The sequence below is a fragment of the Haliaeetus albicilla genome, chromosome 26 (assembly GCF_947461875.1).
Source record: "Haliaeetus albicilla chromosome 26, bHalAlb1.1, whole genome shotgun sequence".
Lineage (NCBI taxonomy): Eukaryota > Metazoa > Chordata > Aves > Accipitriformes > Accipitridae > Haliaeetus > Haliaeetus albicilla.
Window position 1 is genome coordinate 21767551 of NC_091508.1, and position 23895 is coordinate 21791445.

Consider the following 23895-nt stretch of genomic DNA (forward strand, 5'->3'; position numbering starts at 1 on the left):
AGGGATATAGTAAGTGAGTGGAAAAGCATATATATATATCTTGCATGATATTTGAGGGCACTGGAGCAGGTCAGAGGTACAAAAAACCCCGTAACAGTTCCAGGAAGGGCATGGCTGCCCCACTTCACAGCTAGGAATGCTGAGACTCCTTGAGATGGAGTTGTGTCGCTTTTACAACAGCAAGTGGTGCAAACATGGTGTATTGGTTTTATGTGGCAAGGTTTTGGTAGCGGGGGGGGTTACAGGGGTGGCTCCTGTAAGAAGCTGCTGGAAGCTTCCCCTGTGTTCGAGAGAGAGCGAGCCTATACCAGCTGGCTCTAAGACGGACCCGCCGCCGGCCAAGGCCGAGCCAATCAGTGATAGTGGTAACGCCTCTGTGATAACATTTTTAAGAAGGAAAAAAAAAGTTGGGACGCGGAAAACAGCCACCGGAGAGAGGAGTGAGAACATGTAAGAGAAACAAGCCTGCGGACACCAAGGTCAGTGCAGAAGGAGGGGGAGGAGACGCTCCAGGCGCTGGAGCGAAGATTCCCCTGCAGCCCGTGGTGAAGACCCTGGTGAGGCAGGCTGTCCCCCTGCAGTCCAGGGAGGTCCATGGTGGGGCAGATATCCACCTGCAGCCCGTGGAGGACCCCACGCCGGAGCAGGTGGGTTCCTGAAGGAGGCTGTGACCCCGTGGGAACCCTGCGCTGGAGCAGGTTCCTGGCAGGACCTGCGGATCTGTGGAGAGAGGAGCCCACGGAGCAGGTTTTCTGGCAGGACTTGTGACCCCGTGGGGGACCCACGCTGGAGCAGTCTGTGCCTGAAGGACTGCACACCGTGGAAAGGACCCATGCTGGAGCAGTTCGTGAAGAACTGCAGCCCGTGGGAATGGCCCACGTTGGAGAAAGTTCGTGGAGGACTGTCTCCCGTGGGTGGGACCCCACGTTGGAGCAGGGGAAGAGTGTGATGAGCCCTCGCCCTGAGGAGGTGAAGCGGCAGAAAATAACATGTGATGACCGTAAACCCCATCCCTGTCCCCCTTGTGCCGCTGGGGGGGCTTGGTGGAGAAATCTGGGAGTGAAGTTGTGCCCCAGAAGAAGGGAGGGGTGGAGGGAAGGTGTTCTGAGATTTCGTTTTATTTCTCATTTACCTTACTCTGGCTGATTTGTAATAAAAAGTGAGCTAATTTTCCCTAAGCTGAGTCTGTTTTGCCCGTGATGGTAATTAGTGAATGATCTCTCCTGTCCTTATCTCGACCCGCAAGTTTTTTGTTATATTTTTCTCTCCCCTGTCCAGCTGAGGATGCGGGAGTGATAGAACGGCTTTGGTGGGCACCTGGCGTCCAGCCAGGGTCAACCCATCACACATGGAAAACCTCGTAGTTTATTCTGCAGAATACTTTTTGTGGCAGTACTAGGTGAAGTTGGAATTGCTGTGGTTCATTCTGCATTTACAAAGCTGTTCACTGTGAAGTCTCCAGTATGTATTACAGAAAGAGCTGCTCTGTGCCGTGCCACCCCTTGCTGTGTCCCTGACCACTGAGGATTGGTTTAGCAGTGGCTGGAGTGTTTGGGTTTGCTGGCTCCTCCAGTGTTGTGGGCAGCAGCAGAGCTGAACGCTGGGCATGTGGAAGCAGCTGGTGTGTCTTGCAAGAAGGTGAAGAGTGTTGGTACAGAAAACAGTTGTAACACTGAGCGCTCCAACTGCTCCATTGCTGTCTACTTTAGAGGTGCACGGTCCTATCATGTTGATTATACATCTGGGAGCAAATAATTTGGCCTGTAGTTGAGTTTGAGGCATCCGGAGACACGTGGTGATACCCGATTAGACTGACCACAGCTGTTTCACCAAGCCGGTTTAGAGAGGAGCTGCACCTGAGGCAGTCGGGTGTGTGAGACTGAACGCCAAGATGCTGATGAGTTTATGCTCCTTAATGAGTGTCTCGTAACTAATGATCTTGGCCTTTGCTACCCAGTGCCCTGGGCTGTTTTGGTCTGAGAATCTCACCTGTCAGGTACCTGCGAGGTACCACAGGGTTTGATGGGTTTTTGTGTTTTGTTTTGCTTTCTACTGATTCAGGTGTCAGATGGATGGCATGGGGCGTACCCATCCTTAGGTACCCAAAGAAGAATTGCAGCGTGGTACATGGTAGGGGAGCTGACTGGACTAGAGGAGTTTTATTTTCCCTTGCTTTGTAAAAACTCACAGGTTACCTGTGAATACTGCCACTGTATGCAGTAATAACTGTACTGCAGAAGGGTTATGGTAAGTGGCAGGATGCTTGAAGACTGATGCTGGTCACTTAACGTTACTGCATGGATGGGGTCTTTTCTTTTTTGGGTGTTTTGGCATAGCTGCACATACGTTTTGTTTCTGTTTTGCGTTATGCCACTGTGGAGTGCAGGGCACATGGTGAGAGACAAACCTACATCAAGTTGTAGTTTGAGAGAGTAAGCTGCTCATCGCACATAGGCTTTGGTCATATTCCCCACTATGTTGTTAAATTTATTCTGAATTCTTAGAGAGTAACTGAATTGTCTGCAAAACTATTCAGATACGAACCTGAAGAAAATGAGGCGGAAGTTTTTGGTACCTTGGGTATTTTCAGTGCATAGTTTTCAAAATTTCTCAGCTTATACCTTAAGCTCTGTTGGGAGAAGTGAACAGCCCTACACTGAGTTCAGTTATATTTTCTCAAATGCTTTATCTATTTTAAGTTGGTGTCTGATTTAATTGGAAATCTTTCACTTCCTTCCATTGTTTTCAGGAACTGTTTCCCCCACCCAGTGGATCAGGTACAGGCAAACAATCCTGCACCATTCAGTTATATGGGAGCTGCCATATTTTGTGTGTGGCTCTATGCTGTTATGACGTCTTTCTTGTATTAGAAAGTTAAAAGCTTTACCAAGACAATGTATGTCTCAATTTATACTATGCAGCTAAGTACTGATATTTTAATAATTGGATATATCAGTGGATTCTGTATTCATGAGAGTTCCCTCTGATTTCTGGTATGATAAATGTACGTTTGTGGTTGGTGTGGAGGGAAGTGAGCCTGTGTCTGTTACTGTAAAATAGATATGGCACATATACAAGGTAATTGATTTTGCTCATATTGAATGATCATAAACACCAGTATTCGAAAGCAACCTGAACTGCTGATGTTCTTGGTGTTGTGAAAGTTATTACATTGGTTGGCAGCCAAGCCAAGTAGTTTGGAATTTGTCCGGCTGATTAAAATTGACTCCAAATACTAAAACAGTTGTGATACATCCTTAACACAACTTGGCTGGAATATCCTGAAAGTAATGCTGCATCAATAGAGCTTCAGTGAAGTCTTCCTCCCTGCGCTTCGTTTACCAGTAGGCACAAACATGGTTATCTGCTTCACTTACCTGTTCTCTCCAGGACTGGAACCCAATTGCTATAATTTGTTTTCTTTTTTAGTGTACAGTTCCCAAAGCAGATAATTGCTTTTCTGGAGGTAGAGGTAAACGCTTCAGTTTTGATTAAAATAGGGTGGAGATCTGTCTTCAAAAGCTGGAAAATGCTGCAAGAGATTTTATGAACTGTATTCAGTCCTTCCTTTTGTGTATGTGGATTTTTGAGGCATGTGTGTTATTGGAGACTTATGTGTATGAGATAGTTGAGTATTCGTAGTAATTCCAGAAAGCTGTTAGGTTGTTCTTGTAATGCCTTTCACAGCTGATGATCCTGTTCTTTTATCCACTTTCTGGAAATATATGTGATGCTTCATGCAATTTAAAAATGTTTCAATTTACTGTCATGGTCAAGACCCAGTCTGAAAATGTTTGACACTGCAAAGCTTTGTAGGAAATTTGGAAGCAGGAATAAAAAAGCCTCACTTAAGTAGTAAAAGTGCAGAGCTAGAACAATGTAAAGTAAAAACGTGCCAACGTTAAGAGACCTAATTCCAAGACCTCTTTGTCTTATTTCCTACTATTGTCTTTGGCTGCTTAAACAGTTAAAAGAAATCTTCAATCATTTGTCCGCAGCTGGTCCCCCCCATCCCCCTCATTTGATAATAAGGAAATGAGACCGAATCTGGAGTGTTATTGTCACTGCTTGGTTTTGTGTTGAGTAGCTTTTTTTTTCTTCCCTAATTGGTTTCTTTGATGCTGTATTGTGTCAGTGATACTGTTGCTGCTAAGAAGTGACAGTAAAGTAAATTTGTTGATCTTGGTCAAGCTGTTAGTAGAGTTACATCCTAAAATACACCAGGATAGTAGATTTATTTTCTCCCACTTCTCATGCAGGTCAAAATTAGATGGGGAGACATAACTTTGGTTTAGACGTGGTGGCCACTGGTTCTAGATGTTGGTGAATTAAGTGTTGCTTTTAGGATTGCTACTTAAAAAAAATGACTAAAGGAAAATTCATTACCTATTAATATCACCGTCAGTTAATGAGGCATTACTTGCTTTAACTAAGCTGAAATGTGATGCAGTTCAGCCTTTTTACTGCATTGTGGTTAACATTCACATGATGCTGGGTGTAGAAACAGCTTCTCTTAGCATGAGATACTTCCATCCTAACCTGTATAGCCCGAGTGAGATGGGAGATTGTAGCTCATTCAAGTAACTTTGAGAAGGTCATTCCTTTTCAAAGGAATGAAGATAAGACTTCTGGTATGCTACATCTCATTCAAATGCTTATGTTAATTACAAGGAAGTGTCTCATGGTAACTGTTTGATTCCATGAGATAACTTATCTAATGCAGATTGTGTAGCCTGAATGGACTGATGGAGTAACGTGTGGCTAAACAGGTTTAAACATTTCTGATGTGTTTATGGTTTTCTAAAGTAGTCTAAAATAACTGCTATCTAACATGTTGCAGCTAATATCCAAACTAACTTCAGGGTTAGTAAAATGTAGCTCAAAATGTGGTCACTTCCTCAGGAGAGTGCAAGTCTGGTTTTAAGCACTTGTATCGGATACTGTCATGTTCTTTGCTCAACATTTTCATGTTTAAAAATATCATTGCAATATTGGTTCTGTAGTTACACTTTTTAAAGGAGAGTATCAAAAACCTCACAGAATTTTGTAGAATTACAATTTTGTGCAATCTGGGTACCTTTTTTGACATCGTATAGTGCCTTTGTGTTGTTGGCTGCTATTTAAAGACCCTGCGTGAAGCCCCTTCCCGGGGATCCCCCTTCCAGTCTACCTATAACATGTGCTTGCCAATAGCCCAGAATAGCCGAGCTGACAGCTTTGAGCAGGACACGCTGTCCCGTAGGTGTCAGCGGGCTCAGAGCTGGTGTCATGTGAGCTGTGCCATATCTCTTTTCAAAGCTGATATTTTGTTCTTACTTGTTCCTTTACTTCCAGCTGTAGTGCTTTAAACAAACAGTAACCAAACCCAAATACTCCACCTAATACATTCCCGTACACGCTCGTGGCAACTAGGCTGTTCTGAGCTGTTAAATTGCCTTCCTGTTGTCTAATCTCTCACAGTAAGTAATTGTACCTTGAGTTTCCTTACAGCAGCTGGAAGGCTGAGGTTCTCTTAGGAATGTCCCAGATTTTTGCATGATAAGATGGCTCAGGTTCTTGTATTCAGAAATAACTGCCTTTTTTCTTTTTGAGCTTTAGTCCTTTCCAAAGGCAGGATGCGGTAGATACGCTGTTTGATCTGTGTTAGACTACAGGTATTTCACATGACACTGCCTGGACATGCCTTTTATCTTGAGGCTGTAAATGTGAAATTTCTGAATTCCTTTGGAGATAAGTGGCGAGAAGCAAGGCTGTCAGTGGCCTGCAGTCTCTAGCAGTGTTTGCTCTGTGTTTGTGAACTTAGAAGAGAAAGAACCTGTGTTATGTTCTCCCTTCAAGTAAACAGCCTTTCTTCAAATCATCAATAATAAAATAATTAAGATAGTTCTGGCAGTGTAATGTAAGGTAGAAATTTCATAGGACAGTTTAATGTTGATATTAAGAGACATTTTTTTTATTTTTAAATTATTCACCCGGTTACTAATAAACCTACAAATGCCTGATACTGAAGGAATCCTAAAATCAAACTTATTCATACTAGTAGTGATTATCCTTCTCCCACTAGAGTTTCATAGTACTGACTTTGAAAAACTGTTTTTATTGAGAGCAACCCATGTGTTAGCCTGTTTATATGCAGCAGGTACTCCAGCTCTCACAGCTCTTTTCTAGTGAGTGTTTGTTAGCATGGAAGTTCATTTGCTTAAGAAACAAGAAGAGCCTTTTCTCTGCTTTCTCTCCAGTACTGTGTGTGCATGTGTTACGGTAGCTGGTATTGGAAAGATCTGCCAGAGCTAAAGGCTTATTTCACTGACAACTGTTAAAATAACCAAGCACTACTTGCTACAGAAATTCTTCTTCATCGTATTTTCTTTTCCACTCCCCCAAATATTTAAAATACCTTTGTATTTTAAATGAAGAGTTAGTCATTGCCCAAGTGCCAGGCATGCACTATTAATACACTATTGAAGTCAGGTTGTGCTCTTTCACTGAGTGAATACTTGCCAAAACTTGAAACAAGTTTCTGCAAGTGCTTGTGTTGGCCACTAAATCTTCCCTTGCCACAGATAGGCTTCTAGTCACTGCTGAGGACAGCAACAATGCGACTCTAAATGACATATTACCTAGACCACGTGTGGATAATGAATAACTAGCTATGAATAATATCATTAAGTAAGTCCAAAAAACCTGCATACAGTCCTTTGGAGGGAAAAGATGTTAGTGTATTTATCGTGCGTGTTCTGTATATGCTGTGAATCTATTTTGAGGACTGGCTTTGCTGGGGGCCAGAGCCTGGCCCCAGAACTGGCATGGAGCAACGAGCACTGTGATCCACTCTGTGTCCCCCAAATAGCTGATAAAGCTACCAGGATTTGTCCCAGAGTCAGGCTCAGACATGGCGACACTAATAGTTCCAAGTATGGTTTTTGTTTCCTAGAAGGGCTAGAAAATATGTGTATGTTCAGTCTTTTCTGCATCTGCAAACAGGAAATGTATCTAGAAGGCTTTTGGCCAAAAGCCCATACCTGCCCTCTCTTACTGTTCACTGCAGTGTTCCTGAATCTGTGCACAGCTCTGTGTCAGAGGAGGATTAGTTAATCTGGGATCACAGTGTTGTTCCAGCACTGGGAATGTCTCAGCTGCCTGATGGGCAGCTCTTTACAACTTCTGCACTTTACGGTACCATTTTGGAAGGTGAGAAGACTTATTTCAGATTATTGTGTTGTGCTGGCCTGGAAACCGCAGCATCTGAGCCCACGCTCTGCAGGGAGGGACCTTGTGGGAGGGAAAGCGTGGAAACCACTTAGAGTGGTCTCAGTGTCGTGGCTGGGGTTTGTGGGTGGCTCGTCCTGATGCTGAGGCACAGCGGCTCCCCACATGTGCTCGGAGGATCGGGGTTTTTCTGCACAGTGGCAAATGAGCAGTCGAGAGCAGTCGTACCCATACTGCTGTGTGTTGGACTTGGGTCACATTTTCAAATGTCCAGCAACTTATTTAAGTAATGACAAGTCTGGTACATCCAGTTTGGGAAACAAGTTCCTTTGCCTTGTTCAACCATTGTGGGAATTTAACTTTTTGATTTTTTTTTTCCCCTCTCTCTTTTTTTAAATTTTTAAAAAAAAGGAAACTGACTATCACACTTCAGTTCTAATTGGTTTGTGTTATGTTTGATTATAACCTCTTTTTTGAGCCCTCTCACCCAAGTACTTGTGTCTCTTCTTCCTTCCTGTTACCCACAAGCTTTTGCTTGGTTTTATAATACTGTTCAAAATAAAACTAATCTCGTCATACTGTGAAATAGTTTAATTCAAGGTAGACCCACGATGTGATGTATAAAAGTCTTATGTTACAAGTGCTGGATTTCACAGCTCTTCACCAGCTGTGCTACCAGCATAAATGAAGATTAAATTTTGTTTTGTCTTGTGGCTCAGAACTTCACAAACAAGATCTTTACACTTAAAAAAGGGAGCGGAGACTGAATTGGTCTCTCTAGGGTGAAGGGTAGTTTTAGAATGAAATTGAAGGATCATTGCAAACAGTGATGGTGAATTTATTTTTGCCTGCTTGCAGTAAGCTCTGTATCTGGTAACTTTTGCTAGATTCTCTTCTCCAACACCGCATCCTCTTAAAATTTCTGTAATTTTTGTAGGAAATTCTGCTGGACAGCTGTGCTTAGTAATTGCTGCAGGTAAAACTGGAACAAATTAATTAATGGAATTCTCTCTTGTTTGTTTGTTTGTTCCTAGAATAATACTTTGATCTCATTGAATCTAATATGGTTTCTAGCTGCTGCTTCCTGTGGCTTACCAACCTGCATGAAAACTTTTAATGGGGGTGGGGAAGAAAGAATGTGGGTATAGCTACACTTTTAGGTTGTCTCTGGCCAAAGAAAGCTACAACTGGTGAGACTTTTTGTGATTTTTGTTTTACAAATGGAAACATGCTAACCTTTCTTGAATCCTCCACTAAGTGTTTGATACCATTGGGAATCACCTGGGTTTCAGTAGTTCTAGGGGAAGTAACGCTAGCTGCTGTTAGAGTTGACAGAAGCAATATCTTTTGTAAATAACATTACCACTGACCAAATAAACACATTTTCTGTTATTTTGCTTAATATGGAATGATACCAGTAATAATTGTGATATTGGTATTTTTGTTTTGTAATCTTGGCAGAGTGAGGGTAGCTTTGACCTGTTGCTGTGTCCTTTCAGTTTGCAGGCGGCAGTGGGTGCGTTCTGGTCCGTCAGTGAACAGCTGAGCTCCTGTGGGGCTGGTGATAGATAAGGGTTTTCTTTCTTCGAGAATTGTGTGCATGAGTCAATCCGAGAGAAGAAAGGGGAGGAATCAGTTCTTGCTGTCTTGATGTACAACCCCATGTAGGCACACCCCTAGAAAGAGTTTCTTGCTTTCAGCGCTGGATGAACAGTGACTCTCTCCCCTCTTTCTTTTAACTCCAGCAGAACTGTGAGGCAGAGTTTGGTATGATACCATGGAAGGGCAGCATAACCATCCACATCATCTAGGGGACCAGAACAACCCTCTTTGCAAGCTGCCAGGGCAGGAATACCAGCATGATCCTCAGGTAAGTGCATATGTCTCTAATCTTTCTCCTTCTGTGTTTTCTTCCCATCCTCTTATAAAGGTCTACAGATTTCTTAGCATTTAGCTTCCCCTGTGTCGTGTCGTCCCCCCCCCCCCCCCGCCACTTTTGTTTATAGTGCAGTTATAGCAGTTTTAAGGTATATCCAGTTTGGGATTCTGCCAGCCAGCCAGAGTTTCCTGAATCCATTTTTTTGATGATAATAAGAGAAAAGGAAAATAGTTTGAATTTTGCTTAAAGCAAGTATTTTTAAATAGTCTTATAAAAACATGTACTGTGTTGGCTTTCTGTTCTCTTTGATTCTTCGAAGAAAAGGCCAAAGAAAAGCAGTTGATTGTGTAAGTGAATAAATGTATTTTATCTCCTTTTAGAGTTTAATAATAAATGCTGAAGAGGTAATTACCAAATACAAGAAAAAGCTAATCCTACTTGAAACTGTAGGCTCTTTGTCATCATTTCCTCTGAGTCTCTGGAATTTCTCCCACAATGTATTTTGTATAGACTTGTTATCAAGTTTTGCTATAGCGGCTCATACCTCTATCTTTTTCATGCGTTTCTGCACAAGTGGGCTAAAACTAGGGTTAGAGCTGCATTCAGAGTAATGTTGATAACTTCACTGTAAACGTGAAACTTGTATTTTGTGAATGCTGGCTGCTTGCCTTTTTTAGACTGTTAGTCTGTTTATCAGAGCAATTAAGTTTTACCTATATGTATTTTAAGGAGTGAACGAAAAGCATCATGGAAAAGTTGTCAGAAAGAAGACTATTGCTTGGGGAGGGGGCTGTAGGTGTTAATTTGTCATTCTGAATGTGCAGTCCAGTGGTGATCCAGGTTACTTGAACAAGAAGTGGTTGTTAGGAGAGCTGTATCACAACACAGTGTAGGATTTGCAAAAGTGGTAAGTTGCCTACAGAGTACAACAATGAATGTATCTTACGCAGCACTGCTGGGAAAGTAACGTGGTATGGAGCAAAGCCCCCCTCTCCTAATGTAGCAATTTGTCATATTAAGTCATTTAATAATAATTGAATCCCCTTGATTAATCTCCTAGAATTAGCCAGTTGCATTTTGAGCAATTAGGGTTAATTACTGCCTCATTTGGCAGGATAGAGCCCCTGTAATTATTTCATGAACAAGATTAGGAAGTGTTCCTGTGCAGCAGATACCTTCATGGCATCTTGGAGCACATGTTAGAATTTGTAATGACATAGTTAAGTGTAATTAGTAGCTAATAATCTGTGTTCTGCTGTTATGCTGATGCTGAGTGGGCTCATTTTGCTGTATGGTCATTGTTCAGTGAAACCTCCCCTCAACTCTGTTAGTATCCAAGTTGTGTTAATGGAGGTCTCTGAGTATATTAACTGTTCTGAGAATGATCTAGTTTGGAATTAGGATTGCAGAAATACTTTATTTGGTTTTGCTGTTAAAATAGAATTAAAAAAAAAGCTGAATATCAAAAACACACAGTCTACCAGAGAATTGAAAAAATGCATCTCCTCAGCAAACTCAGTTTAGAAATTAATGAAAATTGTACTATTTAGGTGGCAGGCTACCTTACATTGATGGCATGATATGATTGCTTATTACGTATTTCTGATTTTCCATTTTGCAGGAACATAATTATAGATCACTTTCAATTTTCTGGTACATATTACCTGGAAGAATCAAAAATTACATAATTTCTTTCTTCTGAAGATACAAGTAATGCAGACATGCTATATAATAGCTTGTGGAAGAGAGAGGCTTGGGAAGGAAAAATTGGCCAAACTTGTCTTACAAGAAATGTCATGAATGGCAGGGACAAAAGCTTAATCGGAAAAAACAGAACTTGAGCTTTTAGAGTCTTGGATGAGGATCGGTTTTTGTATGGAATGACCCTCTTCCTTCCAGCCCTTTCATTCAAAACTACTGTGTCACCCCCAGAAAGACCAGAGCAACAGTGTGCTCCTCTAGTAGAAACTTTTCCTATAATTATGCTACTTCCTAAAGCTTTTTTTTTTTTTCATTCTGACAGAGGTGTTATTTCTGTTTTATAACTACTTAGTACAGAGCTATAAGTAAGTGTATCAGACTTTTCTTCCTGTCTTTAACTACTACAGTTTAGTAATAAGATGACACTTTTGAGTAATGCTTCATATTTAGAAGTTTCCTAGGGTAAGTGAATATATAAATATAAAGAAGTCCCAATAAAATCATAGTTTTAGCTTCTGGCTCCCTTGCCTGTCCAGCATTACCCTGATGAAGTTCATCAGCAAGAGGCAGAACATTTTCCAGTAATTTTCCAGAGTGAAAGTATCAATTATTTAAGTCTCTGGATTACTTAGTGTTCATAGCAGTAAGCAATAAATGTTATTTAGGAGTATATCAGTGATATAAAAATATGGAGCTGTAATTTTTGACTTGATTTTTGTACTAAATAAACACTAACTCACTTTTAAACAACCCTTTTATATACTCACACAGCAGCAGAGCTGTTCATGGCAGTTTCATTTTGGTCTGTGAATTGAAGGTAGATTTGAACTTATCATCTAGCAGCAAAGACTTCAATTTATTGTTTTCTGAAATGCTTAGATTATTTCTATGTTAATATTAATTTCTTTGTGAATATCACCTTGGTCTACTATTTTCAAGCTGGTATTTCTCTCTTTCCTTGTCATAAACTAGTACAAATACCTGCTGATAGGGATGTTAAAACTTTGAAATTCAAGCCAAGTTCTTCAGCAAACTTTAAATTCTAAGTAACAGGTCGGGTTTAGGATATTTTATGATGACTGTGTAGTCTAGTTTTGAAGCTGCAAATTGAAAAACCTGATGTATTCTTCAATAATTACTTGACTACCTGTTTGAAGGATAATCCATATTTTAGAAGTTTCCTTTCTCTTCTGAGCTTAGAAGTTCTTTTTTTAATCAATCTGTTCTAATGTGTTCCCATAAATTCACACTGGAATTTCAGACTCAAAGTATGCAGAATTCTTTTCAGGTAGGCATTATAGAATGGAGATGGGTGTATAATTTGGGACATCATAAAGAGGTTTGAAACACTGATGTTGATAGTAAATCATTGCTTATAATGTATACGTGTTCAACTGGAGGGGCTGAAGCTTCCCCATCTACTATCACAGATGTCTTTTAAAGGTGAAATTAGTTTATGGTAAATGTCATTCAGATGAAGTATGCACTTTAGAAGCAAGGAAACCATTCCTTTAAAATTAATGATGCATTGCAAATATCAGAAAAAACCTTATATCCAGCATAAAGATAATTAAAATTCAGGTCAGAAGTGTATGACTTAGTCAGGCTAAATTTTTTAATGAGATTTCAGAAAATTAATTGGCCGAGTATGTTTTTACTCTTCTAAGGAATATTTCATTTCATGGCTCTACAGGAAAGATGCTTTTATTGGCATCTGAAGATTGTAGTGTCTTGACTTTTTAACTGTTGGTTAACCAATCTTTAAGAATTTTTAGGCTGATTACAAATAATCTAAATGTCTTGTAACCTTGTAGCCATTTGTGCAGACTGATGACTAGTGCTGGTTTTCCACATGCCAATCAGGCAGCAGTAAAACAACTGACTATTATTAATTAACATTAGCACTCTGGGTTCATATATTGTGCAATTAGCAGTGAACACTTATCTTTTTTCAGCTCATTTAGGCTTATTTTTTTCCGTGCCTCTGGGAGAAGTAGTCATACAGGCATTGCTCTGCAGCATGTTGGTATTTTACTGATATTTTTGTCTTCAGTCTCTCAGTACTCTCGTTTGCCTGAAACATTGGGTTAGAGGCTGCAGGAAAGGCTGCTTGGACAGTTTTCTCAGGACTGTTTCAGTTTTTCCCCAGCTCTTAAATAATTACAAAGAGGTGAATTTATTGGTCAAACATGAATTGTTCTGGACATTGAAAGTCTTCCTACAGAACAGTTTTTTCTTACTCCTCCTTATCCCAAAATACAAATTCTGAGCTGTACAACTACTCATTTAAAAAAATACAAAAAAATGCATTTGGGTTATGTAGCTGTCCTACCTGCATATGGTTATAGCAGTGTATGAAGGATTTGGAAGAAATTGTACCAAATCTCCAGTTGTAAATTTTGGCATGTTTGTATTCTTGCATGCTCAGAGTTGCCTGTGGTCAAGCACCTCTGGTAGCACTGTAATGGACATCCCTGAAAATGTGGAAGTGTAAGTAGAAACTACATTCTATCACCAAGGAGCAAGGAACTTCTCTAATACTGTCATCCCTGTATTTGCCTGGGTTGCTTTATAATCTGGTATATAGGAACTCCTTTTAATCTTTAAGTTTCTTATCCTTGCAGCATACCTGTTCAGGTGCATACAAAATAATATAACTGCAGTTTTTATTTCACTGGATTTTTGTAGTATTACAAAACCTTACTAATGCTGTTTTGCAGAAAATCTTGGAACACCTCAAAATTTGAGGCTGAAAGTTCTGGCAAACTTCTCCCTTCAGTATTGTGATGAGGGCTGTTGTCGCATACTTTGCTTTGAAATTTTTGCTTTTGCATCAGTGATTACATCTAAAAGAGAACATGTATGCCAGAGATGTCCAGAATAGCTTGTTCTTGGAATAATCTCTGCATTTCTTCTTAAAAATGAATAGCCTCTTTATTTGAATGAGGAAGTAATTGACTTTAATCTTTGGGGGGTGGTGGTGGTGGTTTTTTTTTTTAATGGAGTAGTAGAAGAATGAGACTTCATTGTGTGGATGAAGAGAACAGCCTTTGTCTCAAAACTAGTTCTTCCCCAGACTGTCCCCTTCTTACAGCTGCCCTTGGAACAGAAATGTGCAAACTGCCCAATTTTCACAGTGTCTTCAGAGGTCCAGCCGGTTGAAGGGTTTTTTTGGTTGGTTGATTTGTTTTTTTCCTCCCTTTTTTTCCTTTTCATTTGTTTTTTTTTAATTCAGGCTCCATCATTGACCTTGAAACCTGTTCTGCAGAGATGGTGGCTTGGTTTTACTGTGTTCCAGCAGACCTGAACTCTGCACTGAGCCTGAATCTATCCTGAAAATAAGAAAATCTATTTTTGTTGAACAGGTTTGAAGATGATGATGGTATCTAATTTTACACACAGTTTATATCTGTATATGAAAACTCTGAGATTTGCAAAAATAAAGGTCATGGTTTATTTGAATGGATAGGTTCTTTGACAGCTTTATGAAAAATTGTAGTGGTTAAACATAGAAGGACTTGGAAAAAAATGGAGCTGTTCTTGTCAGGAGTCATGAAATAAGTGAAATGTATGCAAGGCCAGACTATAGGGATGGTATTCTGAGGAGGTAGATATTTCTTAGGTATCCTAAATGTGTCCTTGTAACAGTATTTAGAAGAGTTACCTGCTTACGTTTAAGTACAATAAAGCATAAGAGAAGGTTAATTTTTAAACAGACGTATGGGAAAATGGGACTGCCGTAATCAATAGGGAGCTTTCTGGTATGGTTTGGTCTAACCTGAGCATGCTCTTTGGTTTATACCATAATCAAACATCTTCTAGCCTGTATGAAAGCTCCATTACTTTAATTAGGTCTGATAGGTTGTGATAGCAAATGCAAATCTAGGTCATTGCATATGTAAATGTGCAGCTGTAGTCCTGGAGGATGCCAGAACATATCAGCTAAGGTGTCCAGTCATCACCCAGCATTAACTCCAGCATGGCAAGCAGACTTTATGTGCTAACCATGTGAAAGTGGTTAGGACACACACATACACCCTGTCACTTGCCTAACATTTATTTATATTTTCAAGTTAAGAAGTTGCTAGATATTTCTTGGCACATGCTTAAAATATTAATTTATGCTTAAAAACTCTTAGTTTAAACACACAATTTAATGATTTATAAAGGGCAAAAGGATACCATCCTTGATTGCAGCATGGATTTCTTCCTTAAAAAAAAAAAAAGTTTTGTGATAGTTGCTTCATAAAATCTCGTTAAAACTGCTACCTCTATTGTGAATGTTAACCCCCAGTTAGAAAAGCTTTTGCTTCTTACTACTCAGGAAGAGCTTGGATCAGGAGGCACATGTTCACAGTTAAGGAAATGCTTTGATTCCTTTCTATTTTTTAATTAGGAAAAAAGTGTTCTGTAATTTTATATACTGACACCTGTGTTTGGCTGGGTAAAGTGATTTGACTGGACAGCTCAATTAATTTGCTTAGTAGCTCATATGCAAAAAAGTCTGGAAATGGAGGTGTTCCTGGTTAGTTACCAGTCAAGTTGAACAAATGCTTGTGTTCAGACATCCTTCTGGTGATTTCGTCACACAAAAAATGCACATAAACTAATGTTTTGTTAGCACTCCCTGGAATGAGATGAGTATTCTTGTATTACTGTAATGTATATTGATGAGTATTACTGTTTATCAAATCCCTGCAAAGAGAGATTGCAACCAATTTAAACTGAGAAAGCTGCAGGGGCTCATTACTTTGAATATTTGCTTGTCTGGTTTCATCCCATGTTGCCTTACTTTGTTGATAATTTAGTAACTTAAAGGGGAATGTATGTAAATAATAGAGCAGTGTTATCTTACCACTCTGCTCTTTATCTGATGACCCATAGACTACCTTTTTCCTCATCCGTGAAAGGATACTCCCATTTTATTGTATAGTATACATGGCAGAATTTAGAGAAATGAATTCTGAATCTTAATTTTCATTTTTGTTTTGCTGTTATAGCTGGTAAACTCAGTATAACTTCAAGCACAACACAAGTACTGAGAGTAACCTTCCTTTGCTTACAAACATAAACTTTGATTGCAGCTGATAGTGGGGCTTCTTTCAGAGTGTAGGGGAGACTAAAGTGATCTTAAAAGGGAAACACTCCCTGAACTGTTTAAAGGAAATACTTGCTGAAATTACCTTCCTGTTTCTGTGTGACTCACCTTCATGAATAACTGCAAATTCTAAAGAAGCCTTCTTATTTGTGTAGGTTATTGTTCATGAATTAAAATTTTTATTGTGTTGCCTTTAGCCTAGAGAAATGAAAACCATTTCTCATAGTATGAGAAGATATAAATGCTCACGATGATCGATGGAAAAACTTACCTGTGGCCTTGGCATTTCAAAAATAATTACTCGAAGTGTCGTTTCATCTGAAAAGGAGTGGGTTTGCTCTTTTAGGGAACTTAAACTGACAAAGCTGATGATCATGATGGCCTGGAGTTAAATTTCCAACTGGAAAGTGCCTACTTGAATTAGCAGGCATTGGCTGGACATTATGGTATTGCATTTTTGTCTTCTCTGGAGTCCATAACTGTCTAAGCTTTTCAGTTTAGCAACAGTCCTCTCTTTTCATAACTGCAGAGCCTTATCCTCAGTAAGTTCTCAACGGCTGACGCAGGGCAGTGGTGTGGAAGTGCAGGGCAAGCTCCAGCAGCAAACAGCCTTTCAGTGCCAGAGAGATGAGGGGGAAGATGACAGCAGAAAGACCTGATAGTCTTTTCACTGTCTGGTTTGTGATTTATATCTGCATCTCTGTATCATCAGCATTTATAAAACATAATCGTTTTTCTTGAGTACGCCTGCAGTAGAGTAGCTTTCGTTGTGGGGATTTTTCCTGCGTTTGTTGTGATAAAGATGCTGTAAAGGTGACAGTTTGCAAAATAGCTTGTCTTGGTTGATCGAAGCAGTTTGTGGGTCAGAAATTACTATTTAGGGGACTTTATTGGTGAGTTTACTTAAAACCATGTCATTAAAAACATTAAATTGTATAACTTCATTTACAAAACCTCTGCCAAATAACTCTGATTGTAGTTCAGAGCTGCACGGACATCTTGAAATCTGGAAGCTTTTTCAAATATCTGGTTGATACTTTTTATTGTTTGTTGAATAGTAGTGGCTTTTCTTTCTGTTGCAAAGAAAAGAAGTCCAAACTTATTTACTCATCAAAATAAATATATACTTTAAGAGGTCCTCACACTGTCTTGTATGTAGTGCTGGCAAAAGGTGCTGGACTGAAAGCTTTACCTGCATTTTAAATCTTACTTCCAGCCCCACCCCTCTGTGAGGAAATGACAGTGGTAGCAATAGTCATCTCCTTAAAACATCCAGCCCTCTGGGCCTGCTCTCCCCGGACACCCTGGACTGGGCTGGGATTCTCTGCTAAAGATTGGGCTGCAAACGACGGCTGCGTCCCTGGGAAGCCCTCCCCCCCCAACTTCTGTTGTGTACTTGTCGTCTTGTGGTTTTCAATGGGAACTCTGAAATGGCTCAAGATGCTGAAACTTAAAAATATTCTACTTGGCATGCATGGCAACTTAAAGTAATTAATTTTCATAATTTCTTTTTTAAACATTGGTTAGCAGTCATGTTAATTATAGAAGACACTAGAGTGGCTCTAGGGAGCAATTCCTAGTCCATGGAATACACAATCCTCGTTACGCTGTATGTACCTGCCTGGCTGGGTATTTACCTGAGAATGCGCAGAAGTAGGCATCATCCTCTCTCTCCCAAGTGACACAAGCAGGCAAAGTTGATGAGAGGGTGTGTAACTAGGGAGACAGTAGTTTGGGACTAATTAGTTATTCAAACAGAAGGCAAGACTTTATTTCCTTTTTAAAAACATCATTTAACTTCATTCAGCCTACATTATTAATACATTACTAGGAATTAATGCGTTTATGGTCAGAATTATCTATAGACTGATCAGCCTAGATTAAATTCTTGACCATCAGCAATGAGAGCAAGAGGGTGTGCGCATCTGGCAATCTTAACTCTGTTCTGTACATTTTTGGTAGCTGTTACTGGTTTTATGCTTTCGTGCAGTTAATATTTTTACACAAATCTCTCCTGTTACGTGTGTGTGTGCTTGTGGTTGTATGCTGTGCTTTTATATCGCAACTGCTGTGGTACAGTATTGTCTGAAGTGGACAAAGAAAATCAAAGGTGGGAAAGGAAAGCCAGACCACTCCATTGTCCATTGTACACCGAATCAACACCAAACTTATTTGTCTCTCTTGCTGGTCAGTCCTTACTGTGAGGAATTTATCCTGCTGAATATGATTAGTCATAGAAACCGCTAGTTTGCAGTCATAAAGAAGACAGATTGGGAATGCAAATTCATGTTTTTGCATCGCTTCTGGTAGTTCATTGATTTCATTTCTTTTGACTTGAACAGAGACATTTAACGTCGTACCCATATCGCTGCACATTGGCAGATTTTCAGATAGAGAAAAAGATTGGACGAGGACAGTTCAGCGAAGTTTACAAAGCAACTTGTCTTCTGGACAGAAAACCTGTGGCATTAAAGAAAGTTCAGGTGAGCATTTAAGTTCAAAGTCTTACTATTTAGCAAGTAGAACGCAAATATTTTAAGCATCTACACAGATTACTTTGAGTCAGATACCTTTTTTAGTATTCTTTTGTCAGCAGTCATAATGCAATAAAATGCTTTATAAATAGAGAGTTTAAGGTTTGAGAGCACTGGATGATCTGGCTTGGTATTTTTACAATAGAAAAACCCCAATGCTACTTTCTTATTTTATTCAGTTGGGTTTTGGAGTTTTTTTTGGGGGGGGGGGGGGGGGTTGGTGTTGGGGTTGGTTTTTTTGGTTGTGTGGGGTTTTTTGGGGGGGGTTTGTTTGTTTGTTTTTATTTTATTTCAAGATAAGGACTATAAAACAATGCTTCTGAAGGTCTCAAAGGAGTTTTACAAATACTGATTAAGTCAGGTTAGTTTCACAGTGCTCAGTTTACATCTGGATATAAGAGGCCAGGCAGCCCCACTGGGATTCTGCCTGCCCCTCTGCTGTATCCTCTGTGGCTGTCTTCTCCGTATAGCCTGCATAGCCTATATGGGACCCTATTTCCATTTTGAGCGGTCTGTTTGCGCTGTGTGGTCTCTATCCCTTGTCATCTTGGAGTGGGTTTATGTTTCTAAATCAGAATTATGTAGCAGTAGTGCAATTTCGTTTTTTTTTTTTTATTTCACTTTTTACTTTATAAAAAGATTCACTAAATTTTAAGTAAATGTGTGTGAAAGAGCGAGGCCCTAACGGCCATATTTATGCAGCTATGAGACTGCTATCTCGGCACAGATGAATCGTGGGAACACAAGGGCACAAAAGGGAAAAATGCCTGTGCTTTCTGATGGAGTTTCAAAAGAATTTCTGAAAAACTTTTCATGCAAGCAGTATACATTGTAACTTGGCTTAAAGTCTTGTGCAGTGTTCAGAACAGCATTTTGTTTGAAGAAATTTCCCTTTAATCCTTCAACAGATCCTTTAAACTCTTGTTTCTGGTGACTTACTCTCTGATTATTACAGAATGAATATTAATGCTCAATATTGTTGTTAATTATTACAGAGAAATCGGTGGAAACTATCTCTCTGTTTAAAAGAAAAACTAAACATTTAATCTTTTATTTACCATGTGAAATTAATAGTAACTGAACTAACTGTTTTGGAAATCACGACAGTAAATTCACAAACCTGGTATCTTATTTTTTGTGCTGCTTAGAATATTGCCTACAGGTTCTAAAATTAATTTTACCCTATCGCTAGCCCTTTAGTGGTGTCAAAATAAAGAAAACATTGATCTTTCTTTGATCTCAGGATTGTGTGAATACTCATTACAGCAGAGGATATACAAACTGGGGGAGGAAAAAACAATTTCTTGTTAAAATAAAAAATTCTTTCTTTGTTGTTTCATTTTCATCTTCTGTGGTTTTGTCTTTGAAGATTTTTGAAATGATGGATGCCAAGGCTAGGCAAGATTGCATTAAAGAAATTGACCTCTTGAAGGTAAGAATTCTTACAATTACTTTTTCTGGTTTTTGTTTTGAGAAGAAGATTGTTTTCAGGTTGGCAACACTCATTTGCCCTTTATGGCAAATAAAGCTTATATAGCACACACAGTGATATTAATAGACCATGCTTTCTTTTGCAAGCTAGGATGCCTACATGATGCAAGAATTTTGTCTTAAACTTTAATTTTATTGAGTTTTCTGCCTATAGTCTGAAGAATCTATTAACAACCTTTGTCGTAAAAAAAACGCACAAGTACTCCTCTTTCAGAGAGACATGTAAATTCTGCGCTTTATGTGTTTCAATTTGTTTGTCACTTTAAAATAAACTATTTAATGAACTAGCTAAATGGGAAAAGTTTTGCATGTGCATATCATGTATGTATATGTATACACATCACACATGAAAAATGGTAGTTTAGATAAAGGCTCTGAAACTAGAGAGTGTTTTTTAAGTGATTAAACAAACCAGTGATTTTTTTTTTCATCTCAGTAATTTATTAAGAATGTTGGTAGAAAATATATATGCTTTGCACTTTAAATATCTATTTTGAGTAAATGCAACAGATTGTAAGAGGCTAAAATTTTAGTTTAGCTAGTCAAATTTAATTCTAAAAGTATTAAGTAATTAATTTTGTAAATGTGATTTTAGGTATTTCTATTTAAATTGTCAATTTATATTCACACAGTTGTAGACAAAGCTTGAGTCTGCTAGACTGTGGTGAAGGCATACAGGATAAACATGAAGATAGCAGTTTGTGTGAATGTGATCCAGTTGCTTAACAGTCATGGAGAAAAATAATGCCAACATTACCTATAACCCAAAAATATCACAAATTCTTTTTGAATGTTAATCTAAACAGTTTTGTCTTGAACTCTGGTTATAGAAGATGTCATGAACTTGCACTTGCTTTATTCAGAGCAGAACGTGCAAATTCATTAGAATCAGAGGAAACTGAAAATAAAATACCCACAATGACAGGAGGCTCTATAAGGTCAACTCCCATCCACCTGTGTGGGATGACCAGAGGCAACTTACCTTCTTGAGCAAAGCTCACCAAGAAGCCAGATACCAAACCAGATTTACTGTAGTGGCTGAGTTGTGAAAGCGAGTACGATATACTGAGCTACAAGGGGCTTCCCTATCCGCTGCTGAAGTAATTTAAATTATATCTTGCTCTCCCCACTCGAATACCATCACCAAAGCTGTTTAGTCAAGCTGTGGCAGTATTGGAAGGCTGATTCATCTCCTTTTGAAGTCAAAAGCTGTTCTATCTGTCTCTGAGCCAATGTATTTAAGTTAAAAACCTCTGTTTGTCCAGAATTAAGCAATATCTGTGCATATTCTGAAGTCTTCGGTGGTTGTCTTCTGAGCAGAGTGGCGTGTTTACTATGCTTACAACTTCTTGTTTGTGATTTTTTTTTTTTTAAATAGTAGCCAGAGCTCTGTGGAGGGATGGAGTTTCCATTATCCCAGCAGAGTGCAGTTCTGCTTTGAAAAATACCGGTTGATAAAATCGGATTGTTTTGCGTAATATTTTATAGAAGACTAGAAAACATTCCAGTAAATTCATTTACTTGGGGGTGAAGGGAGGAGCAAGAATAGTTGCTGACAGTCTACAGAAACATGCTAATATGCTGTTTATTATGCAAAGCATTACTGTGCTGGTATTTTAATTATTATTTATTGTTGAATGTCAACAAATCTTCCTACTTGGACAGTTGCGTAGCACCATTCAAGGAATCTGAAGTTCGTGTATGTTAAACAGTCAGTTTGAATCCTGTTGTATTACAGATGCAAAGGGGATATTGTTCTTAATATTGCCTATAGTTTCCTTCCTTCAAATGACTACTAGTTTTCAACTCGGAGTCAACAAACCCCACTGAATTATCCAAGATGCATGTAGCTCAGCTTCTGAGAAGATCAGCAGCTAATAAGTAAAAAGTAATCAAAGTTGAAGTTACCAGTTTTGGAGCCATGTTGATGATGATGTTCTGGTCAGCGTGTTCGCTAACCCGGTGCAGGCGCAGGCTGTTCCCCGCTGGCAGCCGGGCAGAGTTCCTCAGGGTTTGTCTGCAGGCAGGGGAGGGTTGGTGTGTCAGCATCAGCAGCTGGACTGCATGTCACTCCGTGCCCTGAGATGAATAATTGACTGGATCAATATATCTGCAACTCATCTTTTTTTTTGCTCATTGATCACTCCTATGCTGCCTGTTCTCACAGCTTCACAGAAATAACCAAAGGTCTGTATGTGGATGTGCTGGGACAGTTGTGAAAAATCGTATTTCAAAACTTCAGAGCTGCTTTATCTGAGTAGGACACAGGTCCCTTCTCAGGGCTGGGCAGTAGATGTTACTATTTATGCAGCATGGGGCAGAATATTCTGTGCCTGGAAGTAGGAAAAAGTTTAAAAAGTGAGACTTCAGTTCTTGTTGCAGAGTATGCATGATCTGCAGCCTGGCTTTTTATGAATTTTTGTGGGGTTTCTTGTTATGTTGTGAGCTTTTCACATTTTGGTTTCCTTTAGAGCAGTGTGTGCGCAGCTTCAGCAAAGTAGGACAAGTATATTTTTCTCAAATGAATGACTTACTCTCAATAATTTTAATTGCAGCATTTTTAGTGTCATTACATTTAAAGATAAAATACATTTCACTTCTTAAATTTATCAATTAAGATAGTTGTTTTTGTGTCTAGAAAGTGTAAAGTGTGCAAGGACCTGATTCAGCACAGTATCTCAGAGTGTGTTTAAATCTTGCTCAACTTCTTTTTCATCACTCTGATGTGAAGTACGTGTCTGCCTTGCAATTGTCTAGTTTCTGGCCATGTAATTGGGATATTAATATTTTAAAAACTTTTTTTGCTACTTTTAAATTCTGGTGTCTAATATGAAGTATTTATAGGCTATTACTAAAACAACTTTCTGTAAGAGCTTTTATTTCTTTTTTGTTTTTATTTTTAATGTAGACCATTGAGGAATTTGTGAAGGAATTACATAGACTTGCTGTAGTCCATCTCTGTCAAAGTAATACTTTGTCTTTTTTGATCAGACTTCTATGTGACCATGGAAACAAAGGGGGTTTTGTGATTTGTAAATGAAAGATAATTATTCAAAATTTAACAGAAGCCAGACAAAATTGTGTATTACTTTCAGCGTAATTCTGGCTAAAAGCTTTAGGTAAAGCAGCTCAGTAATATGGCTGTAATCAGCGTTTGGGCTGCCAGCACCCTCACTCGCTCATTTAGAGGTGGTGTACCCTTCCACATGCCTCTCGCTGACAGTGCTGCTGTGCATACACATCAGGCATTAACTGCCATCATACTTTTAGGATGCGTTAAAGAAACAGGAAATGCCATTAACCCAAGATAAAGTGTTTGTAATGTTTTGTGCATTTAAGGATTTGTGAGAATGAATATACTTTACTTCTGACAAAAGAAAATTCAGGTAGCCTTTTCCATGCCACATGAATATACAATAGTTTATAAAAAAACCCCCAGAGTCAATATATTTATTTAAAATAACTTTGACAAAAGTAAGACTGGAGAATGGAAGTTTGGCTTATCCAGAGTGGTTTGCCTGGCTGTTCTGGGAATACAGAGTTCAAAGGTCAGTGAATTGTTGTAAAAATGTATACTTCTGCATTCACACCTCTGAAAGGTCGTGGGCAGTCTCATTTTCCAGCAGAGAAGAGAGTCTAGTAAGGCTCCTTCTAGAGCGCTCATCCCTCTGCTTAGCTTCAGCAGAGGATGGTGTCGGCTTCTGCTGCTGGAAGGGGTGTCCCTGGCGATCTGCTCACCAGAACAGCTACCAGAGAAGTTAGCATGGTGGCATGCTATCATTAAAAAAATGTGTGCAGTCTCACAAAAAAAGGTATTTAAATTCTTTATATCAGTTAATAGTGCTTGGGTCCGAGTAAGTTGGGCTTTGTTATACACAAGAAACTAAGTAAAAGCTGGGGTGCAGGGCAGGGAAAATGTCAGCGTAGTAGCTCTCCCAACCATGTGTGGTCTTCATTCCCTGTTACGGTTGTACTGTTTTGAT

At 39.2% G+C, this 23895-nt stretch overlaps 1 protein-coding gene across 5 annotated transcripts in view; it reads left to right on the plus strand.

Moving 5' to 3' along the window:
• The window catches only part of NEK6 (NIMA related kinase 6), a 151751-nt gene that overhangs the window by 99826 nt on the left and 28030 nt on the right, over window positions 1–23895 (plus strand). For 3 of the 5 annotated variants that reach the window (XM_069771352.1, XM_069771350.1, XM_069771348.1), the window contains exons 2-4: window positions 8958–9079; window positions 18230–18370; window positions 19791–19853. In XM_069771352.1, the coding sequence (XP_069627453.1) occupies window positions 8987–9079; window positions 18230–18370; window positions 19791–19853 (297 nt within the window). In that variant the 5' untranslated portion in view covers window positions 8958–8986. Of the gene's footprint in view, window positions 1–8954; window positions 9080–18229; window positions 18371–19790; window positions 19854–23895 lie in introns of all 5 variants that reach the window. The other 2 variants (XM_069771351.1, XM_069771349.1) reach the window with 1 other exon arrangement.